This window comes from Neltuma alba, unplaced genomic scaffold, assembly GCF_004799145.2.
Source record: "Neltuma alba isolate B1F8T4 unplaced genomic scaffold, ASM479914v2 tig00008215_pilon, whole genome shotgun sequence".
In the NCBI taxonomy this organism is placed as follows: domain Eukaryota; kingdom Viridiplantae; phylum Streptophyta; class Magnoliopsida; order Fabales; family Fabaceae; genus Neltuma; species Neltuma alba.
In genome coordinates, this window is record NW_021634972.1 from 9,654 (window position 1) to 36,283 (window position 26,630).

Genomic DNA, 26,630 nt, shown 5'->3' on the forward strand with positions numbered 1-26,630 from the left:
CATGTAACTTTGATATGATGGCATGTTAACAATGCTATTTGAGCAAAGTTAAAGATTTGGTTAAAACAATACATAGGCATTAAATTAAAAATTAAAAAGTACAGATATTTATCATGTAGAGGTCTGTTGTAGTCCCCCCCTCATATTTAATATACATCCAAGAAAACGTAAAACTTCTTTTAAAATTATTTAATATGGGTAAAATAATTTTTTAAAATTTGCTGGATTCTTATTAAAAGTTACTTATAAAGGAGATTAAAAGAAAAAATTAATGTTTGAATAATGTTGTTATGGTTTAATTGCAGGTAGTTGGATGTGTGTAAAAGAAAAAAAAAATATTGAAGTGATTTAAAAAAATTTAAATTTAAGAGCATACCCTGACACACCAATAGAGGTGGCTATTTTTTCGGATTAATATAATTTTTAGTTTTTTAAATTTGTTTCTATTTTAGTTTTGATTTCTCAAGTTCCAAACAATAATGTTTGATCTTTTAAGTTTTTTTTATTTAAAATATTAGACCCTATAATTTTATAAAAACATGGACTATTTTACTCTTAAAAGGATCAAAATTAAAATAAGAACAAACTTAAAGAATTAAAAATTATATTAATTCTATTTCTTGCATTCACAAAACTAAAATCAAAATTTAAGTGAGATATTAAATTATTTTCACTCAAGCTAAATATAGATGGTTATGTTTCCCTCTTTTTTCTTTTTTTAATAATTTAGATTAAATTTAGATGGTTTGAATGTATTATTTTTTTTAATGAAATGATAAAAAATTAATTTGGCAAAATTTTTTGATAAAACATTAAAATAAAAAAACTAGTAAAACAAATATCCCTAAACATCAAACGGTCCAACGATCAAAATCGAACTACCAAATCAAAAGGACCGTTGAGAGAGGAAATAGTGAGAAAATTGGCTTGAGGCACAAATGAAATAAGTATGGCCGGTTATTTTTCTCTTTTTCTTTTCTCAGTTTGAAAGGGAAATTTGTCGCCTAAGAGTAAAAAAGAATGAAGGAAAAATTACTAGAAATTCCCCTATTACAAAATTTATTCTTCGTACTCTTTGAATGGACACAACTTTTCTTTAATTGTATATAATATATTTTTAATTTTGTCTAAATATCTGTTATTTTACAAACAACTCAAGTTACATTACACCCAATTGAAGGCGAGCTGTATCTGGATGCTTAAACAAATTTGGTACTCTTGGAAAATAAAGTTTGCAATAAGAACTTTTCAGCAATTTTTCCTTGAATGAATTATTTAATAAAATTAAAATTTAAAAAAGGGTAAAAACTAAAAGTGTAGTTTTAATTCTGATCTTTTTTTCAATGTAATTTTACTCCTAATATTTTTCGTAATGTGATTTTAAATTTGATCTTATTTTTCATATGTAGTTTTACCCTTGATTTTTTAAAAAAACAATTTTACTCCTGATTTTTGATACAATTTTATTTCTCACAGCTAAAATTGCACCAAAAAATCAAAGATAAAATTACATATTAGCAATAAGATTAGAATTAAAATTACATTTTTATCTATTTAAAAAATAATAAATTGGGAAATTGGGAAAAATCTTCCATTAAATTGTATTGGTGATAGAAGGATCTAACTAAATCAACGTGTTTGGCGTGTGCAAGATTTGCGTGGCTCCGATATCGATACTCTCTGAATACAAAAACTTACGGGATCCTTCTTACAAAGAAAATTTTCAATTGAGACTTTCTTTTAATTTTCCCAAAACAATCATCATTAATCAGCTTCAAACGGTCCAACCGTCAAAATCAGCTGTGGAAAGTAGCCGCGATAGAAGAATTAAAGCGGAAGCTGGCTTCATGCATAAATGAAATCCAACTACTAAACCGCCTTTAACAATCTAAGGTCTCACTTCTTTCCTGTTCAGCAAAACCAGACATTATGGGAGGTTTCACTAACCTCCTCTTCTTCCTTTTCTGGTTCTTCTTCATCACTTTCCTCTCTTTCTTCCCTGCAATTTCATTCTCCTCTGATACCTTGAACTCAACCCAATCTCTCAAAACCAACTGCACACTTTTATCGGCCAAGCAGACTTTCGTTCTGGGTTTCTTCTCTCTAGATGAATCAAGATACTACCTAGGAATCTGGTACAAGAACATTTCAGATCTTACAGTGGTTTGGGTCGCAAACAGAGACAACCCGCTTGAGGATTCAAATGGGTTTCTGAAGATCGGAAACAAAGGAAACATGGAGATTGTGGATCGAACAGGCAAACCCATATGGTCATCAAACCAAACCATCTCTGCGAAAAACCCGGTTCTTCAGATTCTCGATTCAGGGAATCTGGTTATCAGAGAATCTTCTGCATCTGCCTCGAATTCCTTATGGCATAGCTTCGATTACCCCACAGACACGCTCTTGCCTGGCATGAAGCTTCTTTATAACTTTGACACAAAAATAGAGAGGCATATAACTTCATGGAGCTCAAAAGAAGATCCATCTACAGGCGTTATCTCTTTCAAGCTCGATTTCCATGGCCTCCCAGAGATTTTCCTATGGAAGAATAAGACAAAATTGTACAGAAGTGGACCTTGGAATGGTGTAAGATTTAGTGGGGTTCCGGAAATGAAATCAGGGACAGACACAATCGAGTTCGATTTTTACGAGGATGAACACCAAGTATACTACACATTCAAAATTGGAAGCCATCCATTGTATTCCAGACTCACTGTAACCCCAGATGGTGAGCTTCAACGCTTAACCTGGGTACCAGATAACCAAGTTTGGACCCAATTTTGGATTGCTCCGAAAGACCAATGCGATAACTACAAAGAATGTGGCCCTTATGGGATATGTGATACAAACGCTTCACCAGTTTGTACTTGCACGAGAGGATTCAGTCCTAAGAACATTCAAGCCTGGAATCTGAGAGATGGGTCCGATGGATGTGTGAGGGACACAAAGTTAGATTGTGGGACTGATAAGTTCTTGAAGGTGCAGAACGTGAAGTTGCCGGATACAACCTCGGTGTTTGTTAATAAAAGTATGAATCTAGTTGAGTGTGCAGGTTTGTGTCAGAAGAATTGTTCATGTACAGCTTATGCGAACATATATATCACCAATGGAGGATCCGGGTGTGTTATGTGGTCTGATGAACTCATAGATATGAGGGTTTATACTGCTGGAGGCCAAGATCTGTATGTCAGATTAGCAGCTTCTGATGTAGGTATGTTTTTAATCCTTTGTTTCTTCGATTGATTTTATGTTTCTGGGTTTTGATGATTATTATCTGTTTCGGTTCAGATATTTGAAACTACTGTGTGATTAAGATTAATCTTATTGAATAGATTGGGTTATAATTAATGCACTTTGATAGAAGTAAGAATTATGAACGAATGGACAGTTTTTTTCTTTTTTTGGGGGGGGGGAATGGACAGTTAAATTAAATGGGACAGAATATGTGGTCATTTTGATTTTTCACATTTTTAAGATGGGCAATATGGTGGTCCAAAATTAATCTGGACAGTTTATTTTTTCAATTAAATTTTATTTTTTTAGTTTTGAATTAAATTTTAATAATTTTTCTTTAAACATTAGTTGGGGGGGCGGTTTTACTGGTGTGTTTCGTAATTGTGAATTGAGACGTAACTTGTTTGATTTGCATACCTCTCTATTTGCAGGTCAGAGAAAAGTATTTTATTTTGCCCTTTTGAACGGGAAAAATGTGGAATAATTGGAATTATATCTTTTTTTTTCCAAAGCTTTTGGTTATATCTTGAAGCTTCGTTGTAAAATTTTTTAGCAACATGGAAAATAGTAAGTGATTCTTTTAAAAATTTGTAATCCTAAAATCATCTTAATTAATTGGTCGATTTTTTAAATAAAATTTATTTTTGCTATTCCAAACACTTTAATGCTAGTTTTAATTTACACTTTCTTATTTTTCATTGTTAATGCGATTTTAGTCAAAAAGATGTTTTAAAAAGTTTGTGGGCCCACTAGAGGGAGGCTTATCCTTTGCTTTGTTTCTAGAAGGAAAATAACTGGGAATGCCCTGATTATTACCCTTGGACCCACATTGAGGGGCGATGTCCACAATTTTTTTTCTTAATTAATAACGTTGAAACGTGAGTGAATTTTCTACTCTGGTGCAAAATAAAAATAAAAAGAATACTATTTTTATTTGAGATGAAATTACATATCTATTGAATTGATGAATTTATTATTTGTGCATACTTGGATATTGAGTAAGATGTAGTGTAGTTATAATTGTTTCAGTTGTAGTTATAACTTGTTCACTAAAATATTCTTTTAATTATTTACATAGAAACTACCCAGATTAATAGAAATTTCCTTATAATTTGAGAAAAAATGTAAAGTAGATTTAAGTCTTACACCTAGAACCAAAGCAAACCCTTCAAATAGATCCAAAAAAATACTTTTCAAGTAAGTTTTTGGATTTACCATCTCGTGGCAATATTGGATGACAGGGGACTATATAAAAAAATGATTAAATCCAAATTTGCAATATTTAAAGATTAGTCAAATTTGGATAGATTGGTTGAATTGTCTATTTGCATTGGTCATATATCAAATTCACGGGCATCAATATGTCTTTGAACCACGCACCAATAAAACCTAAAGCATCATATGTCTTGAACAGACTACATTCTAAGAATGGGAATGGAGTTTGGCGAAGTCCAATTTTGTAACTCACACCAACTCACTAACTTTTTAAGTGGGGCCCAAAAAAGTGTTTTGGAGCCATTCTTATGGTGGTTGTAGTTACTCTTCCATATTTGGCCATTTCTATCAAACGATCTAAAAATTCAAAACTAGCATAATTTGTGCCCATCTTTTTTTATTTGTCTTTTTTGAAGACTCTGATTTTTTTTTTCAAGTTGCATAGTTGTTGATTACAAGTGGGGCCAAAAAATGGAAAAAACAGAACCGATTCCACTTGTTTCTAGTGGTACTAGGAGAAATTCCAGTGTTGGTTTTCATTTCTTATGCCTACTTTTGGAAAAGACCCTCGGCGCACAAAGCCACTTTTTGCATCAATGTTCTTTTATATACAAATTGTGAGTATGTAGTAATTTTCATGCCGTGAGCTCATAGTCTGCTAGCGAGTTTTATTTATGACTTAAATTAGATATTGAACTTCACATTTTTTTTATTGTGTTATTAAATTATATATCAATCTATAAGCGAGGTAAATTAGTTTGAAAAAATGATAAATATAATTTAGTAATTTTCTTAGTCTTTTCAAATTAATTAACTGGGTGATGTAAAATGGGAGGGGGAAAGAAAGAGATCAGAGAAAGAAAAGAGAAGAGAAGAGACAAGGAGAATAGAGAATAGGAGAGAAAACCCCGAAATAGAGAGAGAATGATAACTACAATTTGATTCAATAATCAAGTCTAGTCTGCAGAACAAAATCCTAAGACTATTTATCGTAAATAATAATAACAATTAATCTTGATAGTAAAATATTAAAATACAGATAAATCAAAATAAATTCAAATATCCTAAAATCATAATTAACCCATAATTATTTCATGTCCCATATTTATTACTGAACTTATATTAAGGATTGAAGGTACTTTGTGCGTATAATACACTAATATATCAGTTTACCAAATGACAGAATCCGCAGGTGGATCTAAGAACAATGTGGAATCTAAGGCTATAGGCATTACGGTTGCCATAGCTGTTGTACTAGCGGGATTACTCATCTATTTCCTCTGGAAGAGAAGGGAATTGCAAAGAATGTTGAAAGGGAGGTCTGAATCTGGAGGTAATAACTTAAGTAGTTTTTCTCATATGAATTCTTGTTATGATAGGCAGATGAGGGGTTTGATGAAATGTTTTACTTGTTTTACAGGTGGGTTTGAGAGAAGTCAAGATTCTCTAAAGAATGAGTCAGTGTTCACAAGTACTAGAGGAAACTCTGGCGAAGATGAGATGGATGAACTGGAGTTGCCATTGTTTGATTTTAACACCATATCAATGGCTACAAATAACTTCTCTGAAGAAAACAAGCTTGGAGAAGGAGGCTTTGGTAGTGTTTACAGGGTAAATTGATTTTGTTCCCAGTATCTCTCAAGAATCCATCATCAATATCATACAGCAGAATTAAGAAACTAACGCAGAATGGTTGCTCTTATGCCAGGGTAGATTAATGGAAGGCCAAGAAATTGCGGTGAAAAGGTTATCCAGAAATTCTGGGCAAGGAACTGAACAATTTAAGAATGAAGTCAGGTTAATTGCGAGACTTCAACATCGTAATCTTGTTCGGTTGTTTGGCTGTTGTGTTGAGATGGATGAGAAGATGCTGGTTTATGAGTACATGGAGAATAGAAGCCTTGATTCCATTTTGTTTGGTGAGTTGTATTCACATGGCGTATCTTGTTTGTTATGATTTTTCTTACGGTCAAGCTCGATTCACTGTGAATGAAATTTTTACTCATGTATATGACTTTTTCATCCACTAATTTCCAGATAAAGCAAGGAGATCCATATTGAATTGGCAAAAGCGTTTCTACATCATATGTGGAATTGCAAGAGGACTTCTTTACCTGCATCAAGATTCTAGATTTAGGATCATTCATAGGGATCTTAAGGCCAGCAATGTCCTACTCGACGAACAAATGAATCCAAAGATATCAGATTTTGGGATGGCAAGAATATTTGGAACAAATCAAACAGAAGCAAATACATTGAGAGTTGTTGGGACATAGTGAGTATTTCAACAACCTCTAATACTCTCTAAGGGACCTAATGTTATGACCTCATATTTTATATTTTTTTCATTATGCAGCGGCTATATGTCTCCAGAGTATGCCATGGATGGACTCTTCTCAATAAAGTCCGATGTATTTAGTTTTGGGGTTCTAGTACTCGAGATCATAACTGGCAGGAAGAACAGAGGGTTTTATTACTCAAATGATGAATTGAATCTTCTTGGACATGTATGTGCAAGAGTTTATGTTGTTAGATAGTTACATGGTTAATACTTTGTCATATCATATTGTGCTAAAAACAACTGTGTTTCATTATAGGCATGGAGTCAATGGAAAGAAGGAAAAGCACTTGAACTCATCGATCCATCGATTGCAGATTCATATTCGCCATCCGAAGTGCTTCGATGCGTGCAGGTTGGGCTCCTGTGTGTTCAAGAGCGCGCGGAAGATAGACCAACAATGGCCACTGTGGTATTGATGTTGAGTAGTGAAACTGTACTGATGCCACAGCCTAAAAGCCCTGGGTTTTGTGTGGGAAGGAACCCTAATGAAACAGAAACGTCTTCAAGTAAGCAAGACCAATCATACAGTGTGAATGAAGTTACTGTCACAATGCTACATGCTAGGTAGAGAAACAAGCATAGAGTCACAAAACAGATTTGTATACTTCAAATGATTTAGCAGAGAACATGTAAATTTTCCTGCTTGTAATAGTTGCGGCGTCTTGAGATCATCTTTGATCTTGTTTTTGGTGTATATATGAGAGAGATACTTTCACTAAATAGTGACACTCGGTTCAAGTACCCTATAACTGGCATTTGGTTAATTATACTCCTTTTAAATATTAGAACTACGCAAGAAGTATACTTTGGTTAGCTCGGTTTATTTTGCTTTCCAAATTTATAATTATTTTTCCAAAGCATCCTTATTAATTGGACGTATTAAAGGAGTTTTCATTAAAAGGTAATTACAATATACATGATCAAAGAGAGTATTTTAAGAAAATAAACTCACATTTATTATGAATAACTAATTTAGCTAGTTTTTTAAAATTTATAAATCAGTTATCTAATTTTTATATTGAATATTAGAAGTGATATTACTTAGTTCCATTACCTTATAATTAACATTTGATTATATTATATTACTTCCTTTGTAGCCACATTTTCAGTTACACGTCATACTTAATTGTTAAAACCTTTCAGGACAAATAAGAAACAGAAAATTTTCATTTTCTGAATTAAAAAAATATAGTTTCTTTATTCAATGCGTATTCTAATAACTTAGAAATAGGTGATGAATTAGTCTATGATTTTTGCATGAGCTTGAGCAGTATAGTTCTTATTAGCGCGGAAATTGAAAAAGAATCAAAATCATAGAGTTTCTATGGAAAATCCTAGGCAATGTCCTTTAATTTCAATTGTAGACGTCATGAGAAAGTATTAACTGACTTGAACATGATTAAGTCACGTAATCAAATCAAGCATATGCATCATATTAATTCTGCTCCTTAATATAAGACTTCGTTTGACTTTTATTTTAATCGTAAATATAAGATCCCAATCCACTTTTTTTTCCCTATATTTTTGCTTTTTTTTTTCCCCAAAATAGTTCTTCTAATAATGGTAATTTGAACAAATACACTTGATTAGTAAAGATATTTTGAAAAAGATAATACATATGTATTGCAAATAACTAACTTAACTTATTTATTTAATTTCCTCAAATTAATCAACTAACTCTTATAATTAGGACTGGAGGTAGTACAAACTGGATAAGAGTATGTATGGACAAGACCAGACTGGGTTAGCTATTAACCCGATGGTTAGTTTAGTGAAAACCTTAGGTTGAAAATGACAGCTTGAAGTTTGGCCCGGTCTATTTTTTTAAAAGGTTTTTCTTTAATGTGAGGCAATATTTTAACTCAATAATCACAATAAAAGACAATAACAATAGCCATAAAAACTGGTCTCAACAAAGGGAAAATTGGTCGACAGTGGAAGTTTGCTCATTATCCACTGTTGCACAAAGATAAAACACAAGTATTGATCAATTGACAAAACTAATTATTGAAGATAAAAAGTATTAATCAATCAAAAAATAAGTACTGAAAATAAAATTTTGCTGATCCAAGCTTCATCATACTTGATCATTACCTTTCAATCTCTTAATAATGTTATATTTAATTTATTAATCCTCATCAATTTAGATAATATATACATGTGCTCATCACTTAGGAAGTTAAGAGATAATTAGATAAATCTTAGTTATTTGAATTGATAAAAACGTTATACAGAAGAATTGAAAAAATTATATAAATAATACATTAAAATTTAAAAAGAACTTGGGCTAGACTACACCAGATCAACTGGTTTGAGGAATCAATTACCTGTCACGTCTAGTATGATGAAGCCAAATTCAATCCAGTTTAGTCTTATCTTCCTTGGGGCCATTGCTTTTGGACTGGATCAGGTCAGATTTGCTTGGGTTGGATGGGGATTTTTGCAGACCCCTGATACAGGAACTATTGCAGAAAGTGCCATCAAATCCATTAATTTTAAAGTTCATGCCACACTAAATCCGCACTTAAATTTCTTTTAAAATGTAATTATAAACTTAACAATAGCAGAAAAACTAGTACAAGAATGTCTCTAGAGGTGACGGTTACTCTGGAATAATGCAGAAAAACTAAAGTGATCTCAATTATGAATTTTTATTCTTCTCCTTGTTACATGGTTTTTGGTAACCTCGTGGTATGAAATGAAACCCTGCTGACTTATTCTAGAAGAGGTAGGAAACAGAACATTAATTAATTAGCATTTCTTTATTTAATTCCTTTTTTGTGTAATTGTTTAATTTGAATTGTGGTTGAGAGATTTTAGAAGTCAATTCAAATGAGCATCCATGTTAAGAGGATCTCAATGTCTAGTTTGTTGATATTTTGCCGTTGGAGTCAGTCCCAAAAATTTCGGGATCATTTCTTGATTTTATTTCATTATTTAAATGTAATTTCAGTCTATAAATAAACTAGACGCCCTAGAACTAATCATCCCGTGAATAGCATATCTGTTTTTCCATGGGAGATTCTCTATTATTTGGCCAGTGAAAAAGAATTGAGTGAGATACTTCTTTGCTATTCTCCTTAGATTTATCTTCTGTTCTATCTCCTGTCTTTAATACAAGACCTTTATACTAGTGTGTATAAGGATTTTATATTTAGGACCGGAGAAGTATCTTTCTAACAGTTTTGAGCCCTTATCACCTTGTTACTACTATTTCTTGACCTTCTTTCAAAGTAAAATTCATACTACAGAGAAAAGGAAGAGCTGATGAAAACAAGTAGAGATATAAATAATCTGTTTGATCTGACCTACTTTCATTTTCCTGTTATTTTTAAAGAACAGAAAGAATAAAGAGAAACATCAGTCAGATAAATCAATCATCTGATCTGCGGTTCAAATTTTTGAACCAATCTTCTTTGTTTTGAATTAATTCCCAGCAAGCTACATTCCATCGGTTGCCAATGAAGTATAAGAAGTAGCTCTTGGATGGAAGAATCGCGTTTGATAAGAGAATTAACTAAAAAATTAAATTTGATGAATCGTAACTAATGATTGTATCTCCTGCTTTATGTGTGTGTGTGTACACATATATATATGTGTGTGTGTAAAAGAAGATCTAACCTCAAATAAGGCGTGATAACGTGGAAAGTGACCAAAATTGTCCGTAAAAATGCTAGTAAAAGATTTTTTGGGCTATAAAAGATTCGAGTGAGCTGATAAGTGTTTGTATGGCCATTTCAAATGCTCTAGTTGAATATTTCAAGAATTGTTTCAGGCCTATAAGGAAAAAAAAATAAATTTGAAGAATCCTATTGAAATCTGACGTGATCTTCCAAAAAGTCTCAGAGCTAACGAGTCTTCAGTTTCAAATCCTTTCAGAACTGCTGAAACATATTAAAGATGATAATGAAACATAAATAGTTGCCAGGATTCTTAAGAAAGCAAAAATACACTTAATTAATTATATCAATCTTTTGGCGTTATTTTCTTTTGAGAAAATTATTTTCCTTTCATCAAAATGAGGCTTCCATGAGATTAAACCAAAGTACCAAACTGTCCAAGCTTTTCTCTAACCATCTTGACAGAGGAACTGGAAAGGAAGAAAGAAGAATAGTTTTAGACATTTAAATTCTGTGTTCTGTATATTACAACTACAAATTTTAAAGAATAAGACCATGATAAGTTAATTTCGGGCTTCCAGAAGTGTAATAGTCATAGCATTGTTACTACAGTGGTCCTGACTATAACCATCAAACTCTTCCATGAAAAACCCAGGCAACTTTGGTTCAGGAAGCGTCATACATTCATTGGACAGCATGAAAACCACAGACAGCATAGTTGGTCTATCTTCAGGGAACTTTTGCACACATAAGAGACCAATTTGCAGGCATTTGATTAGTTCAGTTGACATATCTGTCCTGTCACAGTTTGGATCCATAAAGTCCAATGGTCGTTCTCCTTTCCACAGTATCCATGCCTAGATGCACCAAAAATGTCAGTAGTAGAGAACAAATCACAAAAAGAAATGCTTAGATCCAATTCTGTAAAGTTAATCAAATTCATTATCAATTGTAAAAGAGCTCTCTTTTGAAGCGTACAATGATGTACAGATAAGATGAGAAAAAAAAAAATCAAATATAAATTCATAGAAAATACTTAAGAAAAAAGATGTTTGTGTTGGTTCCCAGGAAAATCAAGAAAGGAACGGCTTAAGAACTTAACGAAGAGTTACAAGTAACTAAATAATGCTACCTGCCCGAGCAGATTGCGGCAATGATCTGGACTTCTGTAACGACTATTTTTTATGCCACTCAATATCTCCAACACTATAACCCCAAAACTAAATATATCAGATTTGGGAGAAAATAGCCCATGTACTGCATATTCAGGTGATATATAACCACTGCACATTATCAAACACAACGCAACATTAGTTTTTCTATTCCACAACTAAGACATTTTATTAGCCTCTATTGTGCAAAAATTATTAGCAAACCATCACACAACTTACTATGTCCCAACAATACTTTTTGCTTTTACTGCTGAAAGATCTCCTTCAAAGATATGAGCTAAACCAAAATCAGAAATTTTGGGTAGCAAGTCATTGTCTAATAGAATGTTACTTGTTTTCAAGTCCCTATGGATGATGGTTAATCTCGAATCTTGATGAAGATATAACAGTCCTCGAGCAATCCTCATAATGATTTCATACCTCTTCCTCCAATTCAAAAGATTTCCTCCTCTAGGATCTAAGCAAAGTTAGTCAAAGCTCAATAAGCTGTTACAGAGAACTTTATTCAAATTAAAAGACAATTACACATAAGAGTTGATTATGACAAATTACAATTTTCCAGAGGTTATCTTACCAAAAATAAAATGGTCCAAACTTCTATTAGGCATGTATTCATAGACTAACATTCTTTCTTCTCCTTGAACACATCCACCCAAAACCCTGACAAGATTTCGGTGTTGGAATTTGGCAACAAATCCAACTTCATTCATAAACTCTTTGATCCCCTGTTTCGATGTTCTTGATAGCCTTTTTACAGCTATTTCTTGTCCATCTGACATCTTACCCTAAATTTTAATGTACATAAGTAAGATTTACAACGTTAAGAAAATGACAGTTAGTGTATTTCTAAAGAAAAGAATCACCTTGTAAACAGGGCCAAAACCACCTTCTCCAATCTGGTTCTCCTTGGAGAAATTGTTGGTTGCAGCCAGAATAGTAAGCATATCAAAAAGAGGCAATGCTTGCTCTTCACTATGGTGTCTCTGCCCTACAATTAGGAGAAGTAATTACCAGTGAGACTATCATAATTGCTTACCTTGTTAAAAATTTCATGATTCTCCTTGATGAACTTTTTTAAAATTCATTGACTGTTTGACGTTAGCGGCATTACAGATTTGCCAAAAATTTTTTGGGGGGGGGGGTAATTGGTATCACAGCATATAGAATAAAAGGTCTTCTTTTTTTAAAAAAAAAAATCCATATGGTCATCTATACAGTTTGGTTATCCTAATAGCAATGCCATGTTCCTCTTGTTCTTTAAAAAGACAGAACGAATAACAAGAAGCATTGCTGAACTAGGTCAATAATCTGCTCTTTGCCTCAATCTCTGAAACAATCATATAGTTCATTATGCAGCAAACTACATCCCCAATTCAGATTTAAAAGAGAAATGAAGTTGCTATTGGATGGCACAATCCTGGTTGATAAGTATGCAAAAGCAATCCAAAGGATCTTACCCAAATTGGCGGTCACAATCTTCCGCATTTTCTTCTCTTTAAACTTCTTAGCAAGGAAAATTATGAAGCACAACACAAGCAGTGCCAAAGACACTGATATAGCCACCACTGCAACTTTCCTTTTACTAGCAGTAGAAGTGGAACCTTCACATCCATGAAACAAAATGACGACAATAGTGATTCTTAGCATGAATGCATCTTTAAGAACATGTAGGGTGTGTGTGTGTGTGTGAAAGAAAATCTATAATAAAAGTACACAGAAGTATGATTGGATGAGCATATTGTCTGTAAAGATGCAGCCCATATCAAATGGTTGGATATGAAAATGTAACTTGAGCTTAAAGCATAACATGTCACTGCAACAGTTTAGTACATGAATATCACAAGCCTAGACTGAAGTTTGCAAACAAAACTGAAAGAGGAAGCTGAGATTCCAATCCTCTGCCCCTTTCACACTAAAACAAAGACATTGTAAAGGAAGCAGTTTCTGCTGTACTAATGCAGCAGAACCGGTTCTTACCTACTTCTGATGCGGCTAACCTGACATAGAGATCCTGTTGTGGACCTACTTTAGTTTGAAGCAACTTCATGTCAACCAAGTTGCCAAACCAAATCAAACAGCCATGAGGCCCTCCATTGAGAGCAGAATTTGCATAAGCTGTACAAGAACAGTTCTCCAAGCACTTCATCTTACACTCTTCAATACTCATATTATCTTGTGTCCAATATTGCAGCAACATGGGCAATTTCACCGAGCTAAACTTTTTAAACTTGTCACCCTGTGTGCAGTTTAATGGTGTTCTCCTAGTGCATCCTCCAGACCAACTAAATGCATTCCATTCTTCTTGAGATTTAGGTTTGAAGCCAATCAAGCAATTACAGAAAACAGGGATACTATTGATATCACAGATACCATTTTCCCCACAAGCTCCATAATTATCACAAAAGTCTTTTCTCGCCTCATAGATACTAGTCCACTTTGAATTTTGAGTGTCCCATATGTATCTTTCAGCTTGTCCATCATATCTCATCACAAGCCTCGAAAGTCTATCTCCTGGTTCATTCCAATATACTGCTTCGTTGTCAGTTACTAATAGTTCTGGCTTGAAGGCTGTAAATGATGTCAAAATGTCCCCATTTATTCCAACACCGTTCCAAATTCCACTCCGGAACTTGATAATGGATCCCTCGCGAATCACAATTTCAGGAAATTCAATATGATCAAAGATGTAGGTAAAGTTTCCTTCAGATGGGTCATTTTCACCCTTCCAAGAAGTCAAGTACCTGTTTAGGCCTGAATTCTTATCCCAACCAACCCTCATGCCTGGTAACATAGTATCAGTAGGGTGATCAAAGCTTTGCCATATATAACTACCAGAATCGCCTTTACCATCAATCAAAACAAGATTCCCAGAATCTAGCAGCTTTGCAATTGGATCTTGAATTTTTCTTGAGGGACCTGAAGACCAGACAGTTTTCTCTTCTCCATCCAAGAGAACAAGATTCCCATCAGCACCAATTGTAAATTCCCCACTTGAGTCATTCAATGGGTTCTCTCCGTTAGCAACCCAAACAACAGTTTGGGGTGTAATATTTTTATACCATATCCCTACATATCGACTTTTGGAGGTTCCAGGTGTGAAAAATCCAAGAACAAAAAGTTGTCCAGCAGACGTAAGCTCTTGGCCATCTATAAGAGATTGGTTTGGCGATAAGGTATTTGCTGCAGATGAAGTTTTGTGAAGGAAAAATATATGAGTAAAACTAAAAACAAAGATTAGGAGATTATGCATATGTACCCTCTTCTTTCTCCCACATAAACGTGAATTTCAAGGCCACAAAGAGCAATGCCAGTGTTTTATATCCTCAGATGCAACCAAGAAACAGGAAAAGAAAAGGAAGGAAAAACAAGAGTTCAAATACAAGCAAACCTTGTTTAAAACATGATTCCTGTAAACAGGGTAAGTGAAGAAAGAGAGGCACTCCAATTAAACAACTCTATACTCTGAATGACTGATTTCCAAGCTAAGCCAAAACTTTAAGGTTTTCTTTAACAGCAAAAAAGTCAACAACGGAGATATGATTGTTACTTACTTCCGGAAGTTTCTTTGAATTCATATGTTAATGTTACTTGAGATTTTTAAAAGGGGAAGAAAAAGTCATTTGTTATCTCTTTCTGCAAAGTCAAGTTGAATTTTCTTCTTCCTATCTTTCAAGTACTAAGAAATTGCTATAGAATAGCTATACTTTGTTGGAAGAGTGCACTGATCTCCCTCTCACGTCGTCCTCCCTCAAATTATTATTTTAATTTGACTTTATAAATTAGTAAGAGAAATACCAATTCAAAGAAGAACAGGCACCAAATTTGAACAGAAAACTGATCTCATCGTCATCGGAAAAGCATAATAGCGGCGGCTGAATGGCGCAGGCATGGCTGTTCGGCACCGCATCTGTAAATGCACGGACAAAATGCCACTTGTAAATAGTTAAACTGTTAACCAAAGCGGAACTGCAGAAGGAGGCGTTCCTGGCAACCCGAGGAATCAAGATTCAAATATCTGTTGCTGAGAGAGCTAATCATATTTGGTAGTGGTGTCGAATAGGATTGTCTCATAGGATACCTCAACAAAAAAAATAGTTAAATTTTTAGCATCTCTAATAGATTCTCACTAATAAGAAATACTATGTTTTAAAAAAAGTTAAAATGTTAAAAGGTATTTTTAGCCAACCGTTACTAGGTTAAAATTAAAACTCTGATTTAAGAAACTAATTTATTTTTAAAATGTTGGTAATTTATTTTTAAAATAACAACTAATTAATTATTCACATTTTTCGGTTTTATTATACTAATTTTCTCTTCAAAATTACTGGAAAGTTTCCACCTGGTTTCCGTCTTACTTTTGGGAAAATTACATTCAACTCTCAAGAGAAATTATTATTATAAGGTCTCATGAAATCATTAAATAAATCTAAAGTCCTAAGAGACTTGTGGCTAAAAGAATCTAATTATGAAATTACCAAGTTATCCTTATTGACCGGGTTAGAAGTGAATACATGCTACAATAGTTGTTAATATAACTAGTTTAATTATTAATGACAAATGTATAGTATAGGTAAACATTAGTTGTTAATATAACTAGTTTAGTTGTCAACAACAAGTGTATGATACAGGTGGATATTAATTGTTAATATATGTTGCGATAGGTATTAATATAACTAATAGTTGTGTGGTGCTGGTCGATATTAGTTGTTAATACATACTGCAATAATTGTTAATATAACCAGTTTAGTTGTCAATGACAAGTGTATGATGCAGGTGGACAGTAGTTGTTAATGCATGTAGCAATAGTTATTCACATAACTCGTTTAGTTGTTGTCACACCTTAAGTTTATACCAATTAACTTGCCTTGCAAAAGCATTTGGTATCACTTTTGAAGACTACAAGTTATGAAAAATCAAGTTTGAAAAATTTCTTTTTCGGATTACTATTCATTATAACCCTAAAATGTGGCAAATTTTGAAAATTCATAACTAATTGTAGAAAAATCGAAATCAAGTGATTTCAAGTTCTATGGAAAGCTCTTTGGATAAAATTTTGAGGAAAAATAGTTTATGGATTGATTTCCTTGAAATTCAAGCCCAGTTTTCTTTAAAAAATTACTGTTCATTTGGTCATTTTTGGATTTTTACCTTATTTTTACCTAATTTGGAAAGGCATAACTTTCTACTCGGTTATCAGAATTAGGCAAACTACCTCTCATTTTAAAGAGAAAATCAAATCTCTTTGCTCGCCAAATTTCATAGCCTAACTCACTTGTTTACTCAAATGGTCATTGGTCAAACTTTAGTCCATTTTAGTTGACTTTTTACCCCCTTGAAAGGGTAACTTAACTTAACTGACCATTTACCATCATAATATACTCTCATTAGCTATACTAGATATTTCTAACATGCTTGTATACTTCTAACCTTAATCATACTATTAGAAACTTAAAGCATGCTTATCATTACATTCTTCCAAAATAGAAAGGTTCAAAGCCATATAAAGTCACTATGGCTTACTACCTCTTCAAGTAAAAGCCAACTCCCTTCCTTTTCCTTTGGATGTTGAAGGCCCTAGGGTTTGTTTAAATATTAGGGTAAGATTCTTAGGGAATCTTAGTAGCAATTGCATACATTATCAAGGTCACACAATACATTATAAATCAAGCTATATGCATGCATACTTTAATTTTATCTTTATGCTATGGCAAGGACATATTATCCTAAAAATTCATGGCACTCAACATAGCATAAGCCAAGGCATAAATTTCATGGAGGTAACATCATATGACATAACATTCTCATCCACCTCATAGTATAACAAGTTAGCAAAACACGTAACCATAATCATACAAAGTAAAGTGACACTATAATATAATGGATTGCAAAGCTACCTTAAATACTTTCCTTCCTCTTAAACTCTTTCCTCTTGACTAGATCTTTACCCTTTGTTTGTATAGCCTATTAGGCAACCAATGACACAACATTAAGCAATATGACAACTCCATAACTTAACCCCCTAAACCCCTTTTTAATTTTATTTTTATGGTTTATTTTTCTAGCTTTAATTCTTGAACTTTCTTGGGCCTTTACTACATAATTTTTTTTTTCATGTAGAATCCATTTATCATATTAGTTATATGAAAATCCAATCCCTTCCCATTTAACTTGACTTGGCTGAACACTATATATAATCATAGGGAAAAGGATTTTCAACAAAATTAACATGTAATCACTTAATCCTTAACCTTTAACCATGCCTAATCTTAATCATACATAACCTAAACCTTTCTTATCCATTTTGATGAAATTTGAGCAGCACTTCCTCTCAGGAAAATGACTTTCCATCATCATTAAAATAGCATAAAACCAACATATAACCATTATAACTTGAAATAGAAGAGTTGTAGAAGCTTACCTTGCTTCCAAGTGACTTCCTTTCACTAAAACTCTTCTCTTTCTCTCTTTAAATGAAATTTTGCAAGAGTTTCCCTACTTGAATGGCCTTGCACAAAATGAACATGTGGGGGGTATTTATAGGCTTCATATTTCCATTAATTCCACACATGTCCTTCTCGTATAAGACTTGATCTTGGCCTTCCAATTTTTATCTCTTTCCAAATGTACAAATCTTAAGCTATGTGGCTTAATATGTTGACACTCAGATGGTGAGTCATTAGGGCTTATGTCCTCTCTTCTTATCCATTAAGATTAAGTAGGCTTTAATCAAGGTTAACTCTCTTGATTCCTTGATTAACTTGGCTAATTACCCTTCTAGAAGTTTTTGACTTTTCAAAGATAGATGGTTGAATCCTAGCCATCCAATGAACCATGTTTGTTATGTGTCGAGATCTTATGGAAGATGACTTAACTATAATCATCTTACTTAACTCTAATTAGATTTTAATCTAACTTGATTATTATTTTCTTTTTTTATCTTTTTATTTTCTTTTTCCCTTTCTTAGCCAATTTGGGCATGACATGTGTCCTTGACATTTTGTTAGAAATTTTACCACTCCGGTTGTCTTGACAGTCCATGGAGTCTTAATATAATATTTGTTTATTTTATCTGATAGCTGAAAAATTCTAGTATATTAGAATTCTTATATCAGATCACTATTAATTACATCTTAGTACATGGAGAATAGAAGCCTTGATTCCATTTTGTTTGGTGAGTTGTATTCACATGGTGTATCTTGTTTGTTATGATTTTTCTTACGGTCAAGCTCGATTCATTGTGAATGAAATTTTTACTCATGTACATGACTTTTTCATCCACTAATTTCCAGATAAAGCAAGAAGATCCATATTGAATTGGCAAAAGCGTTTCTACATCATATGTGGAGTTGCAAGAGGACTTCTTTACCTACATCAAGATTCTAGATTTAGGATCATTCATAGGGATCTTAAGGCCAGCAATGTCCTACTCGACGAAAAAATGAACCCAAAGATATCAGATTTTGGGATGGCAAGAATATTTGGAACAAATCAAACAGAAGCAAATACATTGAGAGTTGTTGGGACATAGCGAGTATTTCAACAACCTCTAATACTCTCGAAGAGACCTAATGTTTTGACCTCATATTTTATATTATTTTCATTATGCAGCGGCTACATGTCTCCAGAATATGCCATGAATGGACTCTTCTCAATAAAGTCCGATGTATTTAGTTTTGGGGTTCTAGTACTCGAGATCATAATTGGCAGGAAGAACAGAGGGTTTTACTACTCAAATGATGAATTGAATCTTCTTGGACATGTATGTGCAAGAGTTTATGTTGTTAGATAGTTACATGATTAATACTTTGTCATATCATATTGTGCTAAAAACAACTGTGTTTCATTATAGGCATGGAGTCAATGGAAAGAAGGAAAAGCACTTGAACTCATCGATCCATCGATTGCAGGTTCATATTCGCCATCCGAAGTGCTTCGATGCGTGCAGGTTGGGCTCCTCTGTGTTCAAGAGCGCGCGGAAGATAGACCAACAATGTCCACTGTGGTATTGATGTTGAGTAGTGAAACTGTACTGATGCCACAGCCTAAAAGCCCTGGGTTTTGTGTGGGAAGGAACCCTAATGAAACAGAAACGTCTTCAAGTAAGCAAGACCAATCATACAGTGTGAATGAAGTTACTGTCACGATGCTACATGCTAGGTAGAGAAACAAGCATAGCCTCACAAAACAGATTTGTATACTTCAAATGATTCAGCAGAGAACATGTAAATTTTCCTGCTTGTAATAGTTGCGGCGTCTTGAGATCATCTTTGATTTTGTTTTTGGTGTATATATGAGAGAGATACTTTCACTAAATAGTGACACTCCATTCAAGTACCCTATAACTGGCATTTGATTGATTATACTCCCTTTAAATATTAGAAGTACGCAAGAAGTATACTTTGGTTACAAATATAAGAGCTCGGTTTATTTTGCTTTCCAAATTTATAATTATTTTTCCAAAGCATCCTTATTTATTGGATGTATTAAAGGAGTTTTCATTAAAGGGTAGTTACAATATACATGATCAAAGAGAGTATTTTAAGGAAATAAACGCACATTTATTATAAATAACTAATTTAACTAGTTTTTTAATATTTACAAATCAGTTATCTAATTCTTATATTAAATATTAGAAGTAATATTACTTAGTCCCATTACCTTATAATTAACATTTGATTATATTTTATTACTTTCTTTGTAGCCACATTTTCAGTTACAGGTCATACTTAATTGTTAAAACCTTTTAGGACAAATAAGGAACAGAAAATTTTCATTTTCTGAATTAAAAAAAAAAATAGTTTCTTTATTCAATGCGTATTCTAATAACTTAAGAAATGGGTGATGAATTAGTCTATTGTGAGTTTTGCATGAGATTGAGCAGTATAGTTCTTATTAGCACGGAAATTGAAAAAGAATAAAAATCATAATTTCTATGGAAAATCCTAGGCAATGTCCTTTAATTTCAATTGTAGACGTCATGAGAAAGTAGTAACTGACTTGAACATGATTAAGTCACTTCATCAAATCAAGCATATGCATCATATTAATTCTGGTGTTTAATATAAGATCTCGTTTGATTTTTATTTTAGTCATAAATATAAGACCAAATCCACTTTTTTTCCTATATTTTTGCATTTTTTTTCAAAATAGTTCTTCTAATAATGGTAATTCTAACCAATACACTTGAATAGTAAATATATTTTGAAAAAGATAATAAATATGTATTGCAAATAACTAACTGAATTTATTTATTTAATTTTTTTAAATTAGTCAATTAGCTTTTATAATTAGGACTGGAGGTAGAATAAATTGGATAAGAGTATGCATGGACAAGACCGGACTGGGTTAGCTATTAACCAGATGGTTAGTTTAGTGAAAACCTTAGATTGAAAAGGATAGCTTGAAGTTTGGTCCAGTTCATTTTTTTAAAAGTTTTTCCTTCCATGTGAGGTTTTAACTCAATAATCACAATAAAAGACAATAACAATAGCCATAAAAACTGGTCTCAACAAAGGTAAGATTGGTCAACAGTGGAAGCTTGCTCATTATCCACTCTTGCACAAAGATAAAACACAAGTATTCATCAATTAACGAAACTAATTATTGAAGATAAAAAGTATTAATCAATCAAAAAATAAGTACTGAAAATAAAATTTTGCTGATCCAAGCTTCATCATACTTGATCATTACCTTTCAATCTCTTAATAATGTTATATTTAATTGATTAATCCTCATCAATTTAGATAATATATACATGTGCTCATCACTCAGGAAGTTAAGAGATAATTAGATAAATTTTAGTTATTTGAATTGATAAAAACGTTATATAGAAGAATTGAAAAAATTATATAAATAATAGATTGAAATTTAAAAAGAACATGGGCTAGACTACACCAGATAACTGGTTTGAGGAATCAATTCCCCGTCACGTCTAGTCTGATTGAACCAATTCAATCCAGTTTAGTCTTATCTTGCTTCGGGCCAATGCTTTTGGACTGGATCAGGTCAGATTTGCTTGGGTTGGATGGGGATTTTTGCAGACCCCTGATACAGGAACTATTGCAGAAAGTGCCATCAAATCCACTCATTTTAAAGTTCATACCACACTAAATCCGCACTTAAACTTCTTTTAAAATGCAATTATAAACTTAACAGTAGCAGAAAAACTAGTACAAGAATGTCTCTAGAGGTGACGGTTACTCTGCAATAATGCAGAAAAACTAAAGTGATCTCAATTATGAATTTTTATTCTTCTCCTTGTTACATGGTTTTTTGTAACCTTGTGATATGAAACTCTGCTGACTTATTTTAGAAGAGGTAAGAAACAGAACGTTAATTAATTAGCATTTCTTTATTTAATTCCTTTTTTATGTAATTGTTTAATTTAAATTATGGTTGAGAGATTTTAGAAGTCAATTCAAATAAGGATCCATGTTAAGAGAATCTCAACGTCTAGTTTCTTGATATTTTGCTGTTGGAGTCAGTCCCAAAAATTTCGGGATTATTTCTTGATTTTATTTCATTATTTAAATGTAATTTCAGTCTATAAATAAACTAGCCACCCTAGAACTAATCATCCCGTGAATAGCATATCTGTTTTTTCCATGGGAGATTCTCCATCTTATTTGGCCAGCGAAAAAGGATTGAGTGAGATGCTTACTTTACTATTCTTCCTAGATTTATCTTCCCTTCTATCTTTCCAACAGTTTTGAGCCCTTATCACCTTGTTACTACTATTTCTTGACCTTCTTTCAATTTTCCCAAAAGTTTTAGGTAAAGAAGGTAATTTTCATACTGTAGAGAAAAAAAAGAGCTGATGAAAACAAATAGAGATATAAATAATCTGTTTGATCTGACCTACTTCCATTTTCCTGTTATTCTTAAAGAACAGAAAGAATAAAGAGAAACATCAGTCAGATAAATCAATCATCTGATCTGCGGTTCAAATTTTTGAACCAATCTTCTTTGTTTTGAGCATTCCCAGCAAACTACATTCTACCTGTTGCCAATGAAGCATAAGAAGTAGCTCTTGGATGGAAGAATCTTGTTTGATAAGGGAATTAACTAAAAAATTAAATTTGAAGAATCATAACTAATGATTTGAGCTCCTGCTATATATACATATATATGTGTGTGTGTATATATTTATAAAAGAAGATCTAACCTCAAATAAGGCGTGATAACGTGGAAAGTGACCAAAATTGTCTGTAAAAATGCTAGTAAACGATGTTTTGGGCTGGAAAAGATTCAAATGAGGTGAGAAGTGTTTGTATGGCCATTTCAAATTCTCTGGTTGAATATTTCAAGAATTCTTTCAGGCCTATAAGGAAAAAAAAAATATAAAACATGAAGAATCCTATAGAAATCTGATGTTGTCTTCCACCAAGTCTTAGATCTAATGAGTCTTCAGTGTCAAATCCCTTCAGAACTGTTGAAACTTATTGAAGATGATAAGGAAACAAAAATAGTTGTCAGGATTCTTAAGAAAGCAAAAATACACTTCCGAACTAGCTATTGGAGTAAGGTCAATCTTTACTTAATTAAACCAACTTTTTGGCGTTATTTTCTTTTGAGAAAATTATTTTCCGTTCTGATAAATGAGGCTTCCATGAGATTAAACCAAACTGTCCAAGCTCTTCTCTAACCATCTTGACAGAGGAACCGGAAAGGAAGAAAAAAGAATAGTTTTATATAAGATTGAACCTTACATTTCTGTATTCTGCATATTACAACTATAAGTTTTAAAGAATAAGACCGTGACAAGTTTCTAATTTCGGGCTTCCAGAAGTGTAATAGTCATAGCATTGCTACTACAGTGGTCCTGACTATAACCATCAAACTCTTCCATAAAAAACCCAGGCAACTTTGGTTCAGGAAGCGTCATACATTCATTGGACAACATGAAAACCACAGACAGCATAGTTGGTCTATCTTCAGGGAACTTTTGCACACATAAGAGACCAATTTGCAGGCATTTGACTAGTTCAGTTGACATATCTGTCCGGCCACAGTTTGGATCCATAAAGTCCAGTGGTCGTTCTCCTTTCCACAGTATCCATGCCTAGATGCACCAAAAATGTCAGTAGTGGAGAACAAATCACAACAAATAATGCTTAGATGCAATTCTGTAAAGTTCTTCAAATTCATTATCAATTGTAGAAGAGCTCTCTCTTGAAGCGTACAATGATGTGCAGATAATATGAGGGAAAAAAAAATGCAAATATAATATCATAGAAAAATTGATAGAAAATACTTAAGAAACAAGATGTATGTGTTGGTTCCCAGGAAAATCAATATAGGAACGGCTTAAAAACTTAATGCCGAGTTACAAGCAACTAAATAATGCTACCTGCCCCAACAGATTATGGCAATGGTCTGGACTTCTGTAACGACTATTTTTTATGCCACTCAATATCTCCAGCACTATAACCCCAAAGCTAAATACATCAGATTTGGGAGAGAATAGCCCATGTACTGCATATTCAGGTGATATATAACCGCTGCACATTATCAAGCACAACACGACATTAGTTTTTCTATTCCACAACTAAGACATTTTATTAGCCTCCCTTGTGGAAAAATTATTAGTAAACCATCATACAACTTACTATGTCCCAACAATACTTTTTGCTTTTACTGCTGAAAGATCTCCTTCAAAGATATGAGCTAAACCAAAATCAGAAATTTTGGGTAGAAAGTCATTGTCTAATAGAATGTTACTTGTTTTCAAGTCCCTGTGGATGATGGTTAATCTAGAATCTTGATGAAGATATAACAGTCCTCGAGCAATCCCCATAATGATTTCATACCTCTTCCTCCAATTCAAAAGATTTCTTCCTCTAGGATCTAAGCAAAGTTAGTCAAAGCTCAATAAGCTGTTACAGAGAAGGTTATTCAAATTAAAAGAGAATTAGACATAAGAGTTAGTTATGACAAATTACAATTTTCCAGAGGTTATCTTACCAAAAATAAAATGGTCCAAACTTTTATTAGGCATGTATTCATAGACTAACATTCTTTCTTCTCCTTGAACACATCCACCCAAAACCCTGACAAGATTTCGGTGTTGGAATTTGGCAACAAATCCAACTTCATTCATAAACTCTTTGATCCCCTGTTTCGATGTTCTTGATAGCCTTTTTACAGCTATTTCTTGTCCATCTGACATCTTACCCTAAATTTTTAATGTACATAAGTAAGATTTACAAGGTTAAAAAAATAACAGTTAGTGTATTTTTAAAGAGAAGAATCACCTTGTAAACAGGTCCAAAACCACCTTCTCCAATCTGGTTCTCCTTAGAGAAATTGTTAGTTGCAGCCAGAATGGTAAGCATATCAAAAAGAGGCGATGCTTGCTCTTCACTATGGTTTCTCTGCCCTACAATTTGGAGAAGTAATTACCTGTAAGACTATCATAATTGCTTACCATGCTCAAAATTTCATGATTCTCCTTGACAAACTTTTTTAAAATTCATTGACTGTTTGACGTTAACAGCATTACAGATTTGCCAAAAAAAATTTTGTTCCGGGGGGGGGGGGGATAATTGGTATTACAGCATATAGAATAAAAGGTCTCTCTCTCTCTCTTTTTTTTCCCTTCTAAAAATCCATATGGTCATCTATACAGTTTGGTTATACTAATAGCAATGCAATGTTCCACTTATTCTTTAAAAAGACAGAACGAATAACGAGAAGCATCGCTGAACTAAGTCAATAATCTGCTCTTTGCCTCAATCTCTGAAACAATATAGTTCATTATGCAGCAAACTACATCCCCCATTCAGATTAAAAGAGATATGAAGTTGCTATTGGATGGCACAATCCTGGTTGATAAGTACGCAAAAGCAATCTAAAGAATCTTACCCAAATGGCGGTCACAATCTTCCGCATATTCTTCTCTTTAAATTCTTAGCAAGGAACATTATGAAACACAACACAAGCAGTGCCAAAGACACGATATGGCCACCACTGCAACTTTCCTTTTACTAGAAGTAGAAGTGGAACCTTCACATCCATGAAGCAAAATGAAGACCATAGTGATTCTTAGCATGAATGCATCTTTAAGAACATGTAGTGTGTGTGTGTAAAAGAAAATCTACAATAAAAGTACACAGAAATATGAGTGGATGAGCATATTGTCTGTAAAGATGCTGCCCATATCAAATGGTTGGATATGAAAATGTAACTTGAGCTTAAAGCAGAACATGTCACTGCAACAGTTTAGTACATGAATATCACAAGCCTAGACTGAAGTTTGCAAACAGAACCGAAAGAGGAAGCTGAGATTCCAATCCTCTGCCCCTTTCACACTAAAACAAAGATATCGTAAAGGAAGCAGTTTCTGCTGTACTAATGCAGCAGAACGAGTTCTTACCTACTTCTGATGCGGCTAACCTGACATAGAGATCCTGTTGTGGACCTACTTTAGTTTGAAGCAACTTCATGTCAACCAAGTTGCCAAACCAAATCAAACAGCCATGAGGCCCTCCATTGAGAGCAGAATTTGCATAAGCTGTGCAAGAACAGTTCTCCAAGCACTTCATCTTACACTCTTCAAGACTCATATTATCTTGTGTCCAATATTGCAGCAACATGGGCAATTTCACCGAGCTTAATTGTTAAACTTGTCACCCTGTGTGCAGTTTAATGGTGTTCTCCTAGTGCATCCTCCAGACCAACTAAATGCATTCCATTTTCTTGAGATTTAGGTTTGAAGCCAATCAAGCAATTACAGAAAACAGGGATACTATTGATATCACAGATACCATTTTCCCCACAAGCTCCATAATTATCACAAAAGTCTTTTCTCGCCTCATAGATACTAGTCCACTTTGAATTTTGAGTGTCCCATATGTATCTTTCAGCTTGTCCATCATATCTCATCACAAGCCTCGAAAGTCTATCTCCTGGTTCATTCCAATATACTGCTTCGTTGTCATTCACTAATAGTTCTGGCTTGAAGGCTGTAAATGATGTCCAAATGTCTCCATTCAATCCAACACCGTTCCAAATTCCACTCCGGAACTTGATAATGGCTCCCTCGCG

General features: G+C 33.4%; 3 protein-coding genes and 1 pseudogene across 3 annotated transcripts; 2 read left to right on the forward strand and 2 right to left on the reverse strand.

Moving 5' to 3' along the window:
• The first annotated feature begins 1,929 nt into the window (after positions 1-1,929).
• Positions 1,930-7,369, forward strand: LOC114753855 (receptor-like serine/threonine-protein kinase SD1-8). Its single transcript, XM_028942567.1, has 7 exons — positions 1,930-3,214; positions 5,636-5,785; positions 5,873-6,063; positions 6,161-6,371; positions 6,490-6,727; positions 6,809-6,959; positions 7,050-7,369. Exons 1-7 carry the CDS (start codon positions 1,930-1,932, stop codon positions 7,359-7,361), a joined length of 2,538 nt encoding a protein of 845 aa, XP_028798400.1. The 3' UTR covers positions 7,362-7,369.
• A 3,566-nt stretch (positions 7,370-10,935) lies between these two features.
• LOC114753857 (G-type lectin S-receptor-like serine/threonine-protein kinase At4g27290) lies at positions 10,936-14,981 on the reverse strand. Its single transcript, XM_028942569.1, has 7 exons — positions 13,563-14,981; positions 13,043-13,186; positions 12,449-12,573; positions 12,160-12,370; positions 11,805-12,042; positions 11,546-11,696; positions 10,936-11,270 (listed from the first exon to the last, which is right to left on the reverse strand). The coding sequence occupies exons 1-7, from the start codon at positions 14,833-14,835 to the stop codon at positions 10,977-10,979; spliced, it is 2,436 nt and encodes an 811-aa protein (XP_028798402.1). The 5' UTR covers positions 14,836-14,981; the 3' UTR covers positions 10,936-10,976.
• Positions 14,982-18,712: 3,731 nt separating this feature from the next.
• On the forward strand, positions 18,713-19,879 carry LOC114753856 (receptor-like serine/threonine-protein kinase SD1-7). Its single transcript, XM_028942568.1, has 4 exons — positions 18,713-18,756; positions 18,875-19,112; positions 19,194-19,344; positions 19,435-19,879. Exons 1-4 carry the CDS (start codon positions 18,723-18,725, stop codon positions 19,744-19,746), a joined length of 735 nt encoding a protein of 244 aa, XP_028798401.1. The 5' UTR covers positions 18,713-18,722; the 3' UTR covers positions 19,747-19,879.
• Positions 19,880-23,253: 3,374 nt separating this feature from the next.
• LOC114753858 (G-type lectin S-receptor-like serine/threonine-protein kinase SD1-1) lies at positions 23,254-26,624 on the reverse strand (annotated as a pseudogene).
• Between the last annotated feature and the right edge of the window lie 6 nt (positions 26,625-26,630).